The following is a 21,356-nucleotide window of genomic DNA, read 5'->3' on the forward strand; positions in this document are numbered from 1 at the left end:
GTTCTTAAAATTCACGATGTGAGCCTCACGACTGGTAAGATTGCAATGACCCAAGAGAAAATGCGAACGAACCTTTATAGAGTGCAATTAATGTTGTTTTTTAATTTAAGTAAATGTTTCAAGCTTAATAATTTCATTCAGAGCATTATTGTAAGGGTAGAGGATGAACGCTGTTTGATATATTTCGCCGCTGGCCAGACGTTGAGTCGATATATCATACAAAGCAGTCGGTGTTCACATGATTGTTGCGACGACGGAGTGCAGCTGCGTGCCGTGTTTTGATTGGATGGTGGCTGTATGACGTGTAGCGAAACTGCAAGATGGCGGACACCGGCATGGCTGTGAAAACAGACATTCGTTCTGCCATGTGGAACCCCGGTGGCTGGAAGAGTCTGCTCACTTTCTTCATCCTTGCACTTGCCTGGCTTGGTGGTTTTAGTTCTAGACTGTTCGCTGTCATTCGATTTGAAAGCATTATCCACGAGTTCGACCCATGGTGAGTTTTGCAAGGAAGCGTGCTTACCCATCTATCCTCAGTTATGTTTGTGATGCACAATTTGTAAACACTTCCGTCTTTGTGATTCATGTTTTTGCGTTCACACGAGTTCAAGCAGTTGCATTTATTCAATGAGAAGTGTTTTCAGGCATTAATTCAAGTGCTTAGATCTGACCGGGTTAAAAAAAGTTAATGTTCGAGAACGCCTGTACTTATCACCAACACTGCGACGAAGTGGACAATCAAATATTTAGTCACATTAATGAATTGCTTCAGATCACAGGACCCCTGACAGAACTTCCAGTGAATATGATAGGTCTTAATGTGCGATGTTATAGCACAGAAACCTCCACTGGTCCATGTGAATTCAGCATGTACCATACCAACAATGGGAAATCTGATATTAATTAGCAATTATTCATATTTCACCCTCATTTGGTCATCGTTTAATATAGTCTTTTCAATATTTTATAGAAAGTCTGCTAATGTATATTGGATTCGCAGAACACTTAGTCTCAATCTTATGCAAATCCTGTATTTGTAAACATATAGCATGTACTTCCTTGTCGCTAATTAACCATTTAGGAAAAATGTAGAATTAATTCATCGAAAGTGACTTTACATTCAAATAAAAAAATAAAATAGGAATGCAGTTTTTGAGCTTTATACCATTCAAGCTGTTAAGAATCGTGCAGAAATGGAGGACGGATACTGTAACCATAGTAACTAAGAATAAGATGGCTACTGCAGAGATGTACGTAGATATAACACTCATCCATGATCATTTTGTCTATAAAACAATCTAAATACAGATTGCAGTGTGCTACAGATTATATCATGCTCCAGATTATACCATGCACCAGATTATACCATGCTCAGACTCAATTACCTTATGTATATATATATTCTAACATCACAGGATTTAGCAGGAGATTCACATGTATTAAGTGTATTTTGGGTTACATATGTATTAAGTGTAAATCAACAACAGTGGAATAATCAATGCAAGTAAGCTTTATTTCACACCACCTTGCAGTGATTTTGTATCTATAGCACAGTCTGTGCCAAAAACGTGCGAGTCTACTTACCTGTTGTGAAGCCCATATTTGGTCTCCCCTGTCGTAATATTTTTGAAATAATGATAAAAGTGGCATAAAACCAAAATCACTCACTACCAGCCTGACCCTGTCTCTTGTCACCATTTTGTCTTGATCTCAGTGTTCATGTATGTGTGTTTATAAGTAAAGTTTACTTGACTGAAGACGACCATATACAAGGCTCGGACTACGGACAAGTATTTGAAGACCTAGGTTGATGTCAGAATTGATAATGCTTTCATTTATTATTTGTTGTGTCTGTTCAGGGACAAAAGCGTAATACTAGTCACTTACTTCTATGCATGCCTGGTAATGGTAAGAATGGATTGGTGCTATCAATATGCAGGCTGTACTCAATATAAGTTTGTTTTAGATCTAGACAAGTGAATACAGTTAGAATGGCCATTTCTAACACTGTCTAATGTTAGAGTGTCAGAGTATCTGGAATGTCTCACACTGTCTAATGTTAGAGTGTCAGAGTATCTGGAATGTCTAACACTTGTCCCATCTTTCTAGAATATTTGCTTGGCTTCAAATAAACACGGTGGTACAGAGTATCTTGATTGAAACAACGATGTTGAGTATCTGAAATACATACATATAATTGAAAATAAGGTATCTTCTTTTGTCTGTGTTAATATGGTTAATGCACATGTAGTATAAAATGTCTTGTATAATGTTAATATGATAGACATAATAATGTACATTAATTAGATTCCATATATGTTATTGCTCAGAGTTCTATATCATTAACCCGTGAAGATCCGGGTTAGAATTGGTTTTCAGTAACCCATGCTTGTTGTGAGAGGCGACCAATGGGATCGGGTGGTCATTGTACCCCACTTGCTTAAAATGATGCTTAGGATGTTGATCACTAGATTGTCTGGTCCAGACTGGATTATTTACAGCCTGCCACCATATAGCTGGAATATTGCTGAGAGTGGTGTTAAACAACAAACAAACAACAAATCTGGATCATTATGTGATGTGTTTTCTCACAAAGAAGCATGTGATATGTGTATATTTTGATGTTTTTTTGTACTGTTGTCATTGCCGTAATTGTAGGGCAGTCTCATCTATTTGTAAAGGACAAAGTGCACGTGGTATTAATGTTTTGTCATCTGTTGCTCATTTGAAAGGGCAAATTGCTGATTGACATTTTATCAACTCGGCCCCAAGTCAAATTAATGATTCCTGTTAAACATTTCTATCAGTGTCTCAATATTGATGCATCCCAGAAATTTCTGCTAGCATCTCAAGACTTCCCAATTCATTGAGATGATTGTGTCAAGACGTTTTCATGCTCCATAATTTTGCGTTGTATTAATTACAACCAGTTTTGTAAAGCCCATGAAATTGCTAGTATTGAGTCACACTGATCCTGATCAGTTTAATAATAGCCCACATGGCATGAAATAACATGACGAGTCCAGCATTTTGGGGGGCTCCCTTCACCTATAGTAGCTGACTTTCCAGATTCGGATCAAGACTTTCCCTTGTGTCAAAATTATAAGGACAGCACATTATAAATCATCTGATTGCCCATAGGGTACCAGATTAATAGTCAACATTACAAGAAAAGCTTAGTCCGTTTGGACTCATCGTTATCTCAACTAGCCTGAAAGGTCAAGAGAGATTATGTTGTTGCAAGTTGTCAGTGTTCTTAAACTTTTTCATTTACGACTTCTTCTCTGAAATAATTTCATCACTTAGCTGGCTTCTGCTGACATTTTGTGTGGATGTTTGTTACTGGTACCAGTGGTAGGGGCTCAGGTTTGTACAAGGCATTGTAATTGTAGTTTCAATATGGCTTCCAGGTAGCCATCTTGAATTATCAAAATGATGAATGTCCTTTTGAAGACTCAAAGCTGCAACAACTTTGTGCAGGTAAATTTAACTGTTTTGTATTTCAGACTGTTCAATAACAGTACATTCATTCTTCCTATTTATACACATTTTGAAAATTTAGTTTATTTATAAAAATATTTGAAACTGTTGATAAGTACATGATAAGGTGCTGGTGTTGAAACCATTGTTACTGTTGACGACATATCCTGTTGAGCCACAGTGGAGTCTCTCAACCACTCACTCATTCAGTCAACAATGCACTCACAGTCACACAATCAACTGCTCACTTGCTAACTCCCTAACCAGTAGAGGATGTAACGTGTAAACGAGGCGGTCCCACGTTACGAGTACAAGTGACTACCTGAGAGGGGGTCACTCATTCGCGTGACTGCCTGATCACAGACAGTTAACTGGAGCATACCAACCCAACAAATCTGTCAACAGCTCAGTTAGTTATTTGGGAAGTCACTGGATCTGTCATTCATTTGTTCACAAAATGAAACAGTCAGTCAAACATGCTTTCTCACACAATCACTCTTTCAACCAATCGTTCACTCATGCACCCTTTCAAATCAGTCAATCATTGAGAAGTTTACGACTGTAGTTTATTTGACTTTCTAAATCCACTCAGTGACTCAACAAACTAGTCACTCACTCACCCAACTAACCAGTTAAGTAAACAATCCACAAACAAACAGTTAATCAATGCTCATGCTGTTGATCACTGAATTGTCTGGTCCAGACTCAATTATTTACAGATAACCACCATATGGCTGAAAATTGTTGAGTGCAGCATTAAACAAACACAAAACAAACAGTTCACCACTCACTGACTCAACCAAACACACAAGACACACAAACTCAACCATTCAGTCAACCATCAGTCAACCGCTATCACTAACTCCACCGACCTGTCAACCACTCACTGAACTAGCCAGTCAGTTAACCTCTCACTCTCCAAAAGACTCGTGCCCTTTTCAACATTCAGCAGTTCTCCACACATACAGGCAGCATGGCACGAGTATGCGGATTCCACAGGAGGCTTACAGCCTTTAATATGATCCGACTGATGCCAATCAATTAGAGTCTGGCATTATTCCTACATGGTTCATAACTGCATGCTAGCTTGTGTAAGCTGTACTAACAAATCCAGTTTATTCCGTTGAAGGTATCCTGTTGGAAAACCAAGTTCTATGGATAGTCAACTTCTTTATTGCAATGAGTGTGGTGTTTTCGGTGTAGGTACTAAAGTAAGGCCAGAAATGTTTGGAAAATGCTTTTTGGCAATTATTTGATAATGGTTGATCTTTCAGATTCAAAACTCATATATAATCATTCATACCACTTCGACCTAATGTGGCATATGAGTAATCACGATGTACCATTCCCTAATCATAATGATTACTCGTAAAATATTGAAAAACTTACAAAAAATTCCATGGTAGAAACACTTCAAAGAAACAAACTACTAGTATACTGTGACCCACCTGGCAGGCAGACAGGGTGACAGTGTTATGTAACGCACGGGCAGTACATGTCAGGGACCGTCTCAAAATATCAAGTGTCAGTATCACTGCTGGTTGAGGACTCTAACGGAACAGGTGCAACTTGGCTGATGTTAACGCTGTCCCACAGATGGTATTTGTCCTCGATTTTGAGAAGACGGTCTTCAGCCTTTTGCCACACTTCTGGGATAATTCTCGCAAAAGAAGCATACACAAGCTCTTTAATGTCTGAAAGCATGAATGTGGTATCATTGCGAGCAATAAAATTCTTACATTTACCCCAGATCAGCTCGATGGAGTTGTGCACACAGTGCGTACTGGTGTACGCAGAACTATGTGGCCTTGTTTTGCAGCTAGTTTGTCAGTGATGTACTGGATTGGCTTTTTGTGCTGACGGATTTTGTCCATGAGCTGGGGCTTTGTTTCTAATTGCCTGTAAGGCACGTTACAGGAAGTGAGAAAATCCTGCAACTGAGCCTTAAGATTGCTCATGGTTGGTGCGATGGTACCATGGACACAGTGTTAGTACCTATACCAAAACGTCACACTCATTGCAATAAAGAAGTTGACTTTCCATAGAACATGGTTTTCCTTCACCCATACAACTTCTAAAATGCCTCTCAAAGAAGGTAATGTGTTGTATACACAATAAACCATTTCTGTTAGAAGTGGAGTCTTAGTAAGGAAATAATGTGAACATTGTTTCAGGTCTAAACTTACTATCATTTATGATACATTGAGCATCCAGATCATGCTGTTTCTAAGCTGTAGAAAAGAAAATTTGATGTTTTTAACAAGAAAGAATTGCAATTCTCTCCAAGTAATGTTTGCTGTCTTGTACATGAATAGGAGGATAATATTACACGGCAGCTATTATACAAATCAATATCTGTGTTGTTTTTTTTACTTTACTGTCATTGGGTGAACAGATGGTAAAGGTTATTTGGAGTCAAATCTAGAAGTTGTTGAGGTTCTTATTGTCCCCTGCTGCAACGGGGGGGACGGGGGACTATGTTTTCAGCAGCGTCTGTCCGTCCCAATTCTTGTTAACACGATATCTCATGAACTGTTGTACCCAATGTCTTCAAATTTGGTGACAGCCTACACTGGAGGGTTACGCAGACCCCAGTCGATTTGGGTGACCTTGACCATTATCTTCAAGGTCACCATGCCACTTTGACCACTCTTGTTAACGCGATAGCTCATGAACTATTGTCTTCAAATTTGGTGACAGCCTACATTAGGGGATTATGCAGACACTAGTCGATTTTGTTGACCTTGACCTATTTTCAAGGTCACACTTTTCAAACTCTTGTTAACGCAATATCTCATGAACTATTGTACCCAGTGTCTTCAATTATGTTGACAGCCTAATCATTGGGTGATTATACAGACACCAGCCTTTTCAGGCATCTTTTATCTGACAAAAATACAAAAAGTAGTAAATATGTAAATATTTCGTTTTTCTTTAGGGGCCGGGGACATTGCCATATTAGTGGCAAACACTTGTTGTTGTTGGGGATTGGTTGGGTTTGTTTTTGTTTTTTTTCAAAATATATTTTTGATCATTTTTTTTAATTGTCTTTTGGTATTAAGCAACAAACATGCCTACAATAAACACATCGTTTAAACACTTGACATCAATACAGATTTTAACTCCCCTGGGTTTAGTCTCTTAATTTTTATCCCTCAGAGTGAGTGAGTGAGTGAGTGTTATCTTATTTGTTCATGTACTACCCCAAGTTTGAAACACACCGTTTAAGCACTCTATCAATATATCAGCGTGAGTTACAGTAAATTAGACATTGCAACTTTGTTAAATACATTACTCACTCCAGAGCAGATCGTGAAATGCCAGCATTCGATAGGCATTAAAGATATGTGAATTAGAGCAGCTATGCAGAAAGAAAAGGCTACATTGCATAATTACTCATTCTTACTCATAACATTGTTATAGCAATACTATTGCTTTTTTATTTCTTCATGCTTATTTGTATGAAGTATTAAATTGAATAATGTGGGTTATTTTTTCAAATATTTTACACAAGTTACTGCAAATCTAGATCAGTGTTGACGTCTGCTTATGCAAAAATGAAAGTGAAAATATTTGAGGCAGGAGAAGGCATGGCATGATTCTAACATTTCTGAAGGTTTTTGTGATGTCAGTTGACCGTTACTGTTGGATCGGTAGTCACAAGATTCACAATACACACAATCGTTTGTAGTCATTATGATTCTACACCTCAACAGGGTAATCCCATCGCCAGACGTCTGATGATAATTTTGGAAACAAAGACTTGTTTATAATTACGCTCTCAGTTGAGTCTTAAACATTGTTTATTGGCCTCGGAAGCTTATGGATGATTCCTAACAGTGTGTTAATATTCACGGCCTATCTCCACTGTATACTCTTGTTTTGTAATGTATAATGTTTGATGGGGGGGAATTGTTGGTCTTGGTTTGGAAATATATCCATTTGACATGCGGAAGTCAAACACCAGACTCAAAACTAGGATTTCTTGTTAGATACCATTGTCGGCGGGGTAGCCTAGTGGTTAAAGCGTTCACCCATGATGCCGAAGACCTGTGTTCGATTCCCCACATGGGTACAGTGTGTAAAGACCATTTCTGGTATCCCCTGTCGTGATGCTGCCGGAATATTGCTAAAAGTGTCGTAAAATTAAACACACTCACTCCTAGATTCCAAGGAATTAAAAAGTTCAATGTTTTATTTAATAAATTGTAGTTAAAATATTCATTTTATATGATAAAAAAGCTGGCCTTACACAATAGTGTTAGACTCTTTGACCCTGACATTCTTCATACTGCCCAACACTAACTTCATGTGTCAAGCTGAAAGAATGGAAGAATCGATTACCATTTTATTGCAGGTATTGGAAAAATACTCATGAATATTTCATATCCTTGATTTTAGCACATTGACAGAAAAAAGCACTTTTCTGTATCCAAAGTTGCAATGGCTGGAATGTGTTTCTCTGATTTATAATACATTGCTCCATTGTGTGATTGGCTGGAGCCTGAACCAGTCTATGACAGCATGTAGATGGTAGAGTGATGAATTGGTCCTGCGTGCCACATTGTTTCTTCAGGGGATCCCCATGGGAGACATGTAATGACGGTAATGGCAGCATCAGTGTTGTTAAGTTCAGTCATGTGTTACTGTCCTGTGGGAGAAGGTGAATCAATGGCATGCTGTGAGCTACGGCTGGTATGACGGGTGATTCAGGATGATTGTTAAGTGTCCCGTGATTGATATGGCCATGACGTGTCATCTTTCTGTATGTTCTTAGCTCACCCCACAGCTACGGCTTGTGTGATTGGTATTGCAGTAGGAGTTTCAAGTGTCCCGTATTAACATGGGCATGACATGTCATCTTTCTGTATGTTCTTAGCTCATCTCACAGCTTTGGCTTGTATTATTGGTATTTCAGTTGGAATGTTGAATGTCACATTATTAATATGGCCATGATGCTTCTTCTTTCATTACCGTATATTACCGTCTATAAGACGACCCCATGGATAAGACGCCCCCCAAACTTGACCCTTAAAATCAGTTTCAAAATGGTATGTTTTGTGCATAAGTCAATCCCTCTGCGATGGGGTCCTAATCGCGGCAAACACAGACCACAGACAACTGGCAGTTACCAATAATTATAACTTTGGTCCACATTATTCAAAGAATTCACAATCATATATATTGCGTATGTTCATAGCTCACCTGACTTCATTCAACTTCAGGGATGGTGGTGTAGCCTAGTGGATAACGCATTCACTCGTCCCGCCAAAGGCCCGGTTTCGATTCCCCACATTGGCACAATATGTGAAGCCCATTCCTGGTGTCCCATCCGTGATATTTCTGGAATATTGCTTAAAGCGGTGTAAAACCGTACACACTCACTCACATATTCACCTTCACTGTAGTTCATGTGTTATGTTTTAAAGATCCATGAGCTGAACTGTTGGTTCCAAGGAGATTCTAGACATTGTTAGAATCCTGGAAGACATTTGACGCTGGTAGATGTTAAGGAAATTTGGAAAAACGATTTTCTCTGAACATGTTGAACCAGAACTTCATGTTGAGCCAAATTCAACTTCAATGCTTATCACTAGAGGCAATTTATTTTCCATACGTAATCAAGTAAAGTTAGATTCAAGTTCGATAATAGCATGGTGCTACAGCTAAATCATGTTGTTTGAGTTCAACAATCTTGTATCTCTTTCGTCTCTCTATTGGTGAATGATGACAAAATAATTTCAGATGTCTGGCTGAAGTTGTCATTACTTTCTACTTGTGGTAGATGTGCATTTGTATTTTTTAGCAAAATTATTTCTAGCCAAATAACTGATTTGGATCAGAGCAAGTTGACTTTGACATCGTTATATGCTTTTTTGGAATATAGTATCTGCAGAAACAGTTTCAGTCACAATCAAACACTTTAACTCAGAATGAAGTATATTTCTTTGTGTAAAATAATACAAATATATATTGCAGTACAAATTGTCCCGCATACACATCCCCATTAAGGATACTCATTTTAAACAATTATTTGCAATTTTTGTTTATATTCCTTCCTAAATGATTCTTGTGGAAATTAACCTAAAAGGCCATGAAAATTAATGTTTGTCTGTCTTCTTCTTTACTTCTTTTCTGAAGTGGGACGGTGAGGTGGCCTTGTGGTTAAAGTGTTCAGCTCATCACACCGAAGACCCGGGTTAGATTCCCCACATGGGCACACTACTCGCTTGTTGTTAGAGCTCTGCTTTTCTGAAGAAACTGCAAGAAAATTAAAGTTTTGTTACCTATCTACCATGCATGCTATTTTTTTTATCAATATTCTTTCATCTGTGCTCTGCCAAGAAGCTGGACAAATGAGGTCAAGGACGCCTTCAGCTCAGCTGAGTCTGAGAGATGATATGAAGATTAAAACCTGATATGCGGGGACACATTCATGGTTGACAATTAACGTTAAGGACACACAAAATGTTTCATGTGGCAACTTTCACAGATGTAACATAAAGCTGTGTGATCCATATAGATGATGCCGTGCAATATTCAACATTGGTTTGCGATGCCATGTGACATTTATCTTGTCCGTGGCAGGAATCGTCAGAATATATAACAAATCGTCTCGTGTCTGAATGGCTTGTGGTATCAGAATGTCACACATCAAATGCACGCATTAATTCCTACACGTCACGTGAAATAATATTTCTTGTTACCCCAGATTACCAGATCATTGTGAGAGTTCAGATAGGACAATGATCAGCAAAACCAACGTGAGTAAGCTTGATACAAGGATATGGAATATCGAAATTGGGAATTTGTTCCTGGACAAATGAATTAGAAATGATTTTGTGGCATTTGATTGCCTAACCACACAAGTTTTTGTTTGTTTTCATAAGCCAAATTTTGTTAAGGCCTTGTTCAATAATCCCAGTTGGCAGATTCCTGATTGACCGTTAGTAGAGAAGGTGGGGCTTGTGTTGTATAATGGCACTATATCATATGACATTACTGATTTTGTATTGTGTACAGTTTTTGAATGTGTGTGTTACTGTTAGCAATTAAGCAAGTTTTTCTTTTTTTCCTTTTTGCTTGTTGTTTAACGCAGTACCCAGCAATGTTCCAGAATTTTCGCAGGGCTCTGTAAATAATGGAGTCTGGACCAGAAAATCAAGTGATCAACAGCATGAGCATTGATCTATGCAAATGGGAAACAATTACATGTGTCATCAAGCTTGAGTACCTGATTCCGCTCATCACATACTACGAGAAGCATGGGGCCAGTTCTTACCTGAATCTTCACAGTTAATTAAATAGCCTGTTGAAACTGGACGTCTTTATTTATAAGAATTGCATTCATAGACTTATAAACGTTAGAAATGTATGCATAAAGTGTAAATGAATGCTACGAGAGCACAGGGACTTGTGTGTCACCACGCTTATCTATTTTATTTTGTTATTTTGTGCAAAAATGGTAATTTTACAAAGTCTGAATGTTAAGTTAAAATATTCAAGGTAATTAATATATATAGTTTTATATCCTCATTTTCTACAGTTCAGCACTTTCTATTGTTATTTGTTATACAGTATTCATGATATTGAGCATGTTGATCTGAGCAGTAGATTTTTCTAAAGTTCATCACTTCAAACGGCAATTTATGATGAATAATCATGATAATTTAAACCGTGCATTAAATCCTTTTTGTCTGTAATGTTCCTGTTACCATTGAAATGATAACCAGCTTTGAAAAGCTCAACGTAAATTACAGTTTTGAAAACTACAAATATGACAAATCAGGGCAGGAATTAATGCCAATATTTGCTGTTGGTCACATGGGCGGATCGAGAAATTTTGAAAGGGGTGGGTGTGGGGTCTGGAGGCTCAATCCCACCATTGGCTCTGCCAACGCAAAAACAAATCTTCATTGTTGTTTCGAACCCCCTGAACAAGAACAACAACAACAACAACACACCCCCCACACACACACATATGATGTATGCGGCAACAATGGCACAAATTTATAATCTACATGTTTATATATACTGAAAGGCAAAAGAAACGTATTTTTGAGATTATGGATTTGGTATCAATGATGTATTTTGATTAACTAGTCACTTGATGGCTGAAAACATTTAGAAAACATGATTCGAAGACTAAATGATAAGTTTGTACAACACATCAACTTTTTGGATGGTTTCAAAACGCTTCACTGTTTTTGGACAAGGAACAGCTCAACCAAACGTAACATTGAAAGCACACTGCACGTGCATCTCGTGTGCATACAGGGTATAAATTCCCAGCTTGACTGCCAATCCTTCAGTGGTTTCCTGACTGCAGCAGCTATGCCGAGGTTAACAAGGGATCAACGTCAACTGTCCATCGGACGTCTGTACGTAGTCAATGTGCTACTGTCATCGCCAATGACTTCAATAGTTCTGTAAGAACAATTGAACGTCTCTGACAGCAGTACAACACCACCAAAATCAAATTATTGGAACTTCTGAAACAAGGCTTCCTAAGCACTTCACATTGCTAGTACGTCTATTTGCAGACAAAACTGTAATATGAATCATTGTAAAGACCTCGTTTCGCTGTACGGAGCTCGAGTTGATGTACAGAGTTTTTTTTCACTTTTGGTTATTGGCCGACATTTTTTAAAGGTTGGGGCCAATTGGCACCTTCCAAGGAAATCCTGGCTGCAGAACTGTGTATGTGAAGAATGCCAATGAACATTTCAAACTTAATTTCAAGACAACGATGGATCATGTGTTTGCTTACTGTGTTTCAGGTTCAACTATCGTTCAACCCACTACATGGTAACCAATGGATTCTATAACTTCCTCAACTGGTTCGATGACAGAGCATGGTACCCACTGGGCCGTATTGTTGGAGGCACGGTAAGCACATGCTACAATATGACAATATTATTCAGTATCCTCTTGTCTGTTGTAGGGCGGTGGGGTAGCCTAGTGGTTAAAGCGTTGGCTTGTCACGCCGAAGACCCGGGTTCGAATCCCCACATGGGTACAATGTGAAGCTCATTTCTGGTGTCCCCCGCCGTGATGTTGCTGGAATATTGCTAAAAGCCGCGTAAAACCAAACTCAGTCAGTCTTGTCTGTTGTAAGAATGGTTAGTACTGGTACTGTTACGATGCACTTGCGTATTCAGTGAATCGAACCATATCCGGCCATGAATTTAATTTGTTGTTTGTGGTCGTCAGTGGTTATTTGTGGTCAGTATTTACTATTATTATAAAAAGAGTGTTTTTTGTACTTGGTACTCATCTGTTATTTATCACAGTGAGATATGCAAAATGGAATATATGCAAGCCATGCAGTAGTGTCATTTTGCAATAGATGATTATTTTACTGTCGTTAGGTATGAGTGGCATGGTTGCAGTGTATTGGGTTTTTATCATTACAAAAATTATCATTGAAATGTTGCCACCTAAGTAATTAAATGAAATGTTTATTATTTTTATTTTTGTTTTTATAATAAATATATTTCTTGAACAAATATTTGTATTTGTTGCCCTGTACAGGCATCCCTCGCCATAACGCGGGTCTTGGGGTCCATGGATGACCCCCCGCGTTATTAGACACCCGCGTTATAAGTAACGATTACATAACGCGGAACAAAGGCCAAGTAAAATCGTATTTTCCATGGACATAACAAAACTGCTATTTCGTGTATTGTGCCCAGTCAAAACTATATCGTACTGTTGGAGGTGAAAAAAACCAAAACTTTGTAAAAAAAAAAAAGATGTATGTACATGAAACTTGCAATCAAACATCACAAGACATGATAATTCAATAGTTGTTCCTGTCACGCTACCTGTTATTCAACTAAGCCGAAATAGCAATCAGCTGGGCACACATCGATGTTTTGGTCCAATGTACCGGTGATTCATTTAAAACGATCCGAAAAATATAACATCCAAGAATTTCTATTCCATTATCAGAATAATTGATATATCAAGCAGTTATTCTAACAGAGATCTTATATATTGCTATCGTGATAAGTATAATGCATGTTTTCTACTTAACATATTTAACATAATGATAAGCATTGCTAAGCACTTTGGGTTACCTGGCTGGATACATTTTACGAGGGAGACAGTTTGACAAGTCACCGCTGACTTCCCCGCTGCACGCGCCACTTTGATTGTAAAACAAAATGTTGGCAATTAATTGTCAAATATGACTTCAACGAGTCAATAACGCGGGTCAATGGATGACAAGGCTGTAATCTGTTCGTGATTGCTGAGAAAAATGTGAAATTGGTGCTCTCGCAGTAGGCGCGAAAAACGGACCCTCACGAATGTGGTAAGCGGGTGTTGTATGGAATGAGGTAATGCCATTTTTCTCCGTTGTTATTGTAAACAGTTTTAATGAATGAAAATGGGATTGAATTTAATCAAATAAAATGTGTTTTCTGACATCATACATTCTCGGATGGCGGTGTATACCCGCGCAATTACGCGGTGTGTTGCATCATAGCAAACGTTGTAAGTACTCGGCTGATAATCATGTCTTTATGATACAGTTATTATGATGTTTCGCTGTTCATCAATTATTATTGAAAAAGACGCTGCATGTTTTAAGCATCTGAAAAAACATGGATATATACGATAAACACTGTTAATTGCAATCCGCACTGAATTTCACTAGTTTACTACGTGATTAACCAGAGCTCAACAGCGGATTTGTTGATGTGCTATTTTTGATGACGTGAATATGTGTGATCACTGGGCAACTTTTTTTTATGGGAGCCACGGATTACCCCGCGGTTTAACCGAATCCGCGGTATCGCGAAGAGCGTTATTGCGAGGGATGACTGTATTTATAAAACATGCAATTCACCTCAAGGTGTATTTGACGCACGCCTTGTGACTACACACTATAGCATGGTATCCACATGGCCTTAGTGTTTGAGGAAGACTTGAACTTTTGAATGTTATTTTCAGACTCACCTTCAGTAAACTGACACATAATCTTCCACAACGATAACATTTGTGTGCTGGTTGGATTGTATACTGTCTGATGGTTGCCTGTGTATATTACAACCAAGGAGTGTTGCGATGGATGTAACCAATGTGAATCACTGATCTGTTTTGTTGCTGTGTACCACAGATTGGGGTGTCTAAAATAATCACTAATCGGAAATGTTGTGGCAAAAATAGTAATGATTATTGCTAATATTATTGACATTGTTTTGTTAATAATCCATGTAAAGCCATGTCGCCACTGACCAGTGATGTGAAATATATTCGTTTCTTTTGGTCATTTTTTGACATTTTTGCTCAGTTATGTCTCCGATGTTTATCGATAGGCGATCAATATTTAGTTAACAATTATCGATCTCTATCATCTATGTTGATATCCGGAGAGCGGAAGGTTGCGGGTTCAATCCCCGGTTGTGTCATACCAAAAGACGTTAAAATATGGTACTTGTTGGTCCCTGCCTGGCGTTCTGCATTAATGGCTACAACAAGGACTGGTCGGCTCAGAGTCAGTATAATGTGTCTGAGTGGAGAATTCATGCTTCACTGCGACATGGTTTCTCATTGGGCTAGCACTAAAAAACCAGCTTCTGTCTGGGCTAGTACAAGCAGCCGCACATACACATACACATACACACGCATCCACGTCGTCATATGAGCGAAATATTCTCAAGTACGAAGTAAAACCCTATTTTACCTCACCTACGTTGATAGCCAGCCCTAACCGCAGATGTATTTTGTTACTATGTATATCAACTGATGTATTATGTATGTGTTGACTGTCTTGTGTTGCTATATCTATATATCTGTGTTGTGTTATGATAAATTCATTTATCGTACGATGTATGAACAACCAATGTATTGTGTGATGGTGTATGTGTGGTTAATGTGTTGCGATATGTACGACCAATGTGTTGTGTGATGGTGTATGTGCGGTTAATGTGTTACGATGTATGTACGACCAATGTGTTGTGTGATGGTGTATGTGCGATTGACGTGTTACGATGTATGTATGACCAATGTGTTGTGTGATGGTGTATGTGCAGTTAATGTGTTATGATGTATGTATGACCAATGTGTTTTGTGATGGTGTATGTACAATTGATGGTGTTACGATGTATGTACGACCAATGTGTTGTGTGATGGTGTATGTACAATTGATGGTGTTACGATGTATGTACGACCAATGTGTTGTGTGATGGTGTATGTGCAATTGATGGTGTTACTATGTATGTACGACCAATGTGTTGTGTGATGGTGTATGTGCAATTGATGGTGTTAAGATGTATGTACGACCAATGTGTTGTGTGATGGTGTATGTGCAGCTGTATTGTTTAGCTGTATGTTACGATGTACGTACGTTGTTGTGTTGCAGGTGTATCCCGGGCTGATGGTGACGTCAGGCTCCATATACTGGGTCCTCAATGCTCTCAACATCCCTGTCCACATCCGGGATATATGCGTGTTCCTAGCTCCCATATTTAGGTAAGTCAGCACAGCAGAGCACAGTACAGCACAGTACAGCACAGCACAGGCAAAGCTCACTGTTCTGACGCATACAGGGCTCCAGATAATTTTTCAACATCAGGAGTACATACTCCTTATTATTTCACTATAGGAGTACTGGAAAACCTTAAAAGTACATTTCGAGTACTGAATGGAAATTAATGGAATATATATGCACCACAACATTGCTACTATTATGTAAACAGGTCAATGAACAATAAAACAATACTTTTTTGCAGATAAATACATCTGTAAATGATTCTAAGACCATACACCATTGCTGTGGTGCGTATCTGCTACGTTTTCAAAATTATTTCCTACCGTATCGTGCATATTTTTTATCCGTACATACGCCAATACGGCCCTTATCTGCAGCCTTGGCATAATTTACAGAAGAAATAAGCAGGTATTTCTTTCTCTAATTTTATGCATTTAGTAACATTACATTGCTAGATAACAGCTTGTTTTGTTTTAATTTATGTGTTTTTGTTTTTATCTTTTTTTGTGTTAAATATCCAAGTTGCTATGACTTGATAGATATTGGAAAGATGCATGCTTGTTTCAGTGGCCTTACTGCACTTGCTGTGTATTTCTTCACCAAAGAAGTATGGAATGCTGGGGCAGGGCTGTTTGCAGCTTGCTTCATTGCTATTGGTAAGTACAAGGAAATGTTCTATGTCTCAATGAGGGGCAGTGGGGTAGCCAAGTTGTTAACGCGTTTGGTTGTCACACCTGGGTCAGGGTTCAATTCCCACATGGGTACAAGTGGCGTTAAAACCATGCTAACTAACTATATCTAAATGCGATGAAAACCTGGAAAAATGGCAGCAATGTTATAATTTCTGGCTTGTAGTGAGTTTGACTCTCATTGACCTGTTGACTTACTTGTGTATTGATTGATCACTGGATTGTCTGGTCCTGACTCGATTATTTACAGACCTCCGCCATATAGCTGGAATATTGCTGAGTGTGGCGTAAAACTAAACTCACTCACTCACTCACGTATTGTTGTGTTTCAGTTCCTGGTTACATTAGCCGGTCAGTGGCGGGGAGTTACGATAATGAGGGCATTGCCATTTTTGCCCTCATGTTTACGTATTTCTTATGGGTGAGTCCACGTCTTTTTATAGAATACTAAACGTTTATTTCTATTATGTTGAGCATCATGCTAAAGGCAGCCATTATTATTTTTTATCATGGTTATGGATTAGTGTGCATGTCCAGTGTTCACGAATAGCGTCTGACCCTCTGACAAATCCGGCAGATTCGCCAAAGGTCTGATAGAAGTCTACAACCTGCTGGCCCCAGTGTCCGACTGTATATTTCACAATGACTTTGACTGAAGTTGTTATATGTGACATGTGTCACTTGTTTGCTGTTTATAAGTCTTATGTTTGTTAATAATTTCAATGCAAATGTCCGGTTACTTTGAAGCACCATTCGTGAACACTGCATGTCTCACCTCTCTGGGAATCATACCAACCAATCTGCCCATTAGTTTCTTGAAGGTTTAAAACCTAATCCTGTTATCATTGAAGAAGTGGCGTCCCATTGTTTCTGGTGATCTTTACATAGCAACATCACATCCTTAGATTGCTGAAATTACAGGTCAGCTAGCAGTGTTTGAGTCAGTCTTTTTGAACAGACAGCTTTTGTTATCTGGGGCCATGGTTGTTTCCTGGAATAGCAGACACCAATTTCAGGGGATATGAGTGTTGCATGTGTGTAACTAATCACCAACTTATTACTACTGCTTAAGACTGAAATATGTCAGAGTTATATCCCTTTGTGAAGTTTAATATTTAATCACTCCTTTTTGATATTTTATATGGGTTTGTGAGGTTTGAAGCTGGAAGATTGTTACTAAGTCTGTATGGCAGCCTCATGGAGCTGTGGTTAAAGGAGCAGTTTACCATGTTCAAATAAAATAATATTCAGTATGAATGTTGCTGTGATTGGCATGGAGCCATTGTGATTGTCGTTTTGTACTTGGTTTTGTGTATAGAGCCCAGGGCCCCTTTCACAAAGCGATCATAGCGGTATGATTGTCGTAAGTTTATGTTAAGGTATGGGAATTACGATCACCTTAGCGCTACGATCGCCTTATCAAATTGGACTGAGGTAGCAGAAGGTTGGTAGTACGATACTCTGGAGGTGCTTGTTGTTGAGCTGCTCCGCAGTAATCGATAAAACTGGACTGGTTAGTAGGAGTCGGCAAACTGTCCGTGTGGGGGTTGTTGATGTTAGACTGTAGCATGAATGTCAGTGAAACAAGCACTATAAAACCAATGCAAGTCCAGACTAGTATGAGCAGCTAAACACACATGGTGAAAGTCATCAAGCTGCATCAGGTTGGTCTTTGAAGATGGCTTGCATCTTTTCAAATTACAGGTCCATTTTTGTTGTCCCCTGCCGTGATATTGCTGGATTATTGCTAAAAGCGACGTGAAACTAAACTCATTCACTCACTCACAGACTTATGCTTCATTTGTTTGCAGATTAAAGCTGTTAAAACAGGGACGTTATTCTGGGCCATTTGCACAGCAGTGTCTTATTTTTATATGGTAAGTAAACAGCGTCCGCAAGTCAAGAACTCAAGAACTGATATTTATCTGATCACTTGATTGTCTGGTCCAGATTCAATTCTCTACAGACTGCTGCCATAAAGCTTGAATATTGTATCATGAACAAAGTATTCCTATTTGTGTCGTTTTGGATTCGGGAGATTGTCAAATCATGACATCCCATGACATTACCATAATAAGTAACTTAGTAAGATGAAAGAATTAGGTTTTCAACAACAAACATTGTTTCACCTGTTTCCTCAATGATTCAGGTGTATATTCGTTAAAGATATTTTTTCCTGTGTGAATGTATCGTGTGACGTGTACTTGGATGTTGCAGGTGTCAGCATGGGGTGGCTATGTTTTTATCATCAACCTAATCCCACTCCATGTCTTCGTGCTGCTGTTGATGGGGCGGTACTCTACAAGAATATACACAGGTTGGTGCCAGGACACCTAGAACACGTAAAGATCAGGGTTAGAACTGGCCTCCAGTAATCCATGCTCGTTGTAAGAGGCGACTAAGGGGATCGGGTGGTCAGGCTTGCTGACTTCATCGTATCCCAATTGCGTAGATTGATGCTCATGATGTTGATCTCTGGATTGTCTGGTCCAGACCCGATTATTTACGGACTGTCGCCATATAGCTTGAATATTGCTCAGTGCGGCATTAAACATGAAAACCAACCAAGCAACTAACCACACCAGTGGTCAGTGTATTTGCAGTCAGTGTATTCCATGCTTATCTCCCCATGGTGAAACCAGTGCAGGCTAAGTCGTTGTCAAAAACTTGCTTCTTTATGAATGACGTTTCAAAGTTATTTTTGACATGTTTGGACTGATAACTAAAACTGGAAATGTAATAGATGCTTGTCACTGCAAATTTTTGAAATTTACCATGGCCATTTACAGAAGCAATTTTGATTGAATATGAAATGAAATTCAGCATTGTATTAAGAAAATAAGATGGCCAATATACATGCACTTGTATTCTGCTTACTGTATTTGTCTAATTTCAGTTTTTTAATGTGCATGTTTTTAATTGTCTGTGTTTACTGTTTCAGCATATTCCAGTTTTTTTATTGTGGGTCTCATCCTCTCCATGCAAGTCCCATTTGTCGGCTTCCAGCCAATCAGAACCAGCGAGCACATGGCAGCAGCAGGTAGGGCTCAACTGCTCATATTGGCTGTGTTGGGCAAATCTAAATATGTGACTTTGCTTAATCATTAATGTGGCTTTTGCTCAAACTGACATTACATTGCACAATGCATTATCTGGAGGTTAAATCATCTCTGCGCAATGATCACTTTGTGCAGTACTTGCTAGTGGAGTATTGTTAGTCATGCTACTTTTGTGAAAGCCTGGAGAGTATCTGTGATACATCAATTCACTGTAAAGAGTTACTTCCCCTTAGTGTGCTCCATAATCCTGGGTTAGGTTGACAGATTGGTCTTGATTATGTTTCTAGGAATTCCTGCACAATGGCCATGCTTGTGTGCTTCACCACACTGGTAAACAAAGACCAGTGCCATTTAGGTTGCCATAGAATGGAAGTATTGTTGAAAGTGGCATCAAACAACATTGACAGCGTATCTGTCAGGGAGTTTCAGATTGGTGGTGCGAAACCCCAGACATGATGTACTAGAAGACATTTAAATATGGTACTTGTTGTTACCTTGCCTGTGTTTCAAAGTGCAGGTGTATTTGTGTTCCTAATTGCAGGTATGTTTATGTTCCTAATTACAGGTGTGTTTGTGCTGCTCAATGCCTACTCTATCATCCGGTACCTGCAGACTATGATGACCAAGTCTGAATTCAAATACTTCTTTTTCTTTGCTGCGACAACTGCCGCAGCCCTGGTGTTTGTGGGAGTCGTTGGACTTACCTGGGCAGGTAAGTGTGTATCCACTGTTGATGTATCCACCGCTGATCCATCCCTGATTAACTAAAGGGGAATATTATATGTGTGTTTGTTGTTTAACCCTGCACTCAACAGTTCCACCTCCTGAGTTACCAATCACAGGATTGCCTAGCCCAGACTCGGTTATGTACAGACAGTTGTCATGTATTAAAGCATATGGCAACAAATAAATGTTTACAATTAGGAAGAGTAAAAATTTCTGCAGTAAAGCTTTTAACTGTTTCTTTGTTAACTTGAAGCATGTGTAGTGTGTAGAAGAAAATTTAAGGATGTCAATAATTCCTTATAATGATGAAGAATATGTTTTGGAGTACATAGTTAACCCTCCATAAGGTGATTGACTGCCAGGATGTAGAGGGCACATGTACAGTATATTGGATAATGTGTGTTTCAGGTTATATAGCTCCTTGGAGTGGGCGGTTCTACTCACTATGGGACACCGGTTATGCTAAAATCCACATTCCTATAATTGCTTCTGTGTCGGAGCATCAGCCTACGACGTGGGTGTCTTTCTTCTTTGATCTCCACATCCTGGTGTGCGCCTTCCCGGCAGGGGTGTGGTACTGCATCAAGAACATCAATGACGAGAGAGTGTTTGGTGAGTCCAGTCTCTACTTCTGGGGATTTCTGCGGTAAACCTGTTCCTCAGTATCCAAACCTTGTCTTGGGATCCTTTGTGGAATACCTTCCCAGTATCTGATGCTTGTCTTGGAATGTTCACGTGGAATAGGTCCCCAGTATGCTATGCTTGTCTATCTAGGAGATTCAAAGTTAAAATGGACCGACAGTACTCACGTTAGATCTTAAACTTGTGGGGCAGTGGGGTATCCTAGTGGTTAAAACGTTGCTCGTCACACTGAAGGTCCGGGTTCGATTCCCCACATTGGTA

The 21,356-nt window shown here is 39.0% G+C and overlaps 1 protein-coding gene across 1 annotated transcript in view; it reads left to right on the forward strand.

Moving 5' to 3' along the window:
* Positions 1–307: 307 nt before the first annotated feature.
* LOC124259628 (dolichyl-diphosphooligosaccharide--protein glycosyltransferase subunit STT3B-like) overlaps positions 308–21,356 on the forward strand; it is a 31,346-nt gene continuing 10,297 nt past the window's right edge. The window contains 10 exon segments of the mRNA XM_046693799.1: positions 308–496; positions 12,261–12,369; positions 15,851–15,960; positions 16,547–16,635; positions 17,001–17,089; positions 18,480–18,545; positions 18,886–18,985; positions 19,610–19,708; positions 20,293–20,439; positions 20,862–21,065. Coding sequence (XP_046549755.1) covers positions 321–496; positions 12,261–12,369; positions 15,851–15,960; positions 16,547–16,635; positions 17,001–17,089; positions 18,480–18,545; positions 18,886–18,985; positions 19,610–19,708; positions 20,293–20,439; positions 20,862–21,065 — 1,189 coding nt within the window. The 5' untranslated portion in view covers positions 308–320.

Source organism: Haliotis rubra, unplaced genomic scaffold (genome assembly GCF_003918875.1).
Source record: "Haliotis rubra isolate DU_JTF1 unplaced genomic scaffold, ASM391887v1 Scf73, whole genome shotgun sequence".
NCBI classification, from domain to species: domain Eukaryota; kingdom Metazoa; phylum Mollusca; class Gastropoda; order Lepetellida; family Haliotidae; genus Haliotis; species Haliotis rubra.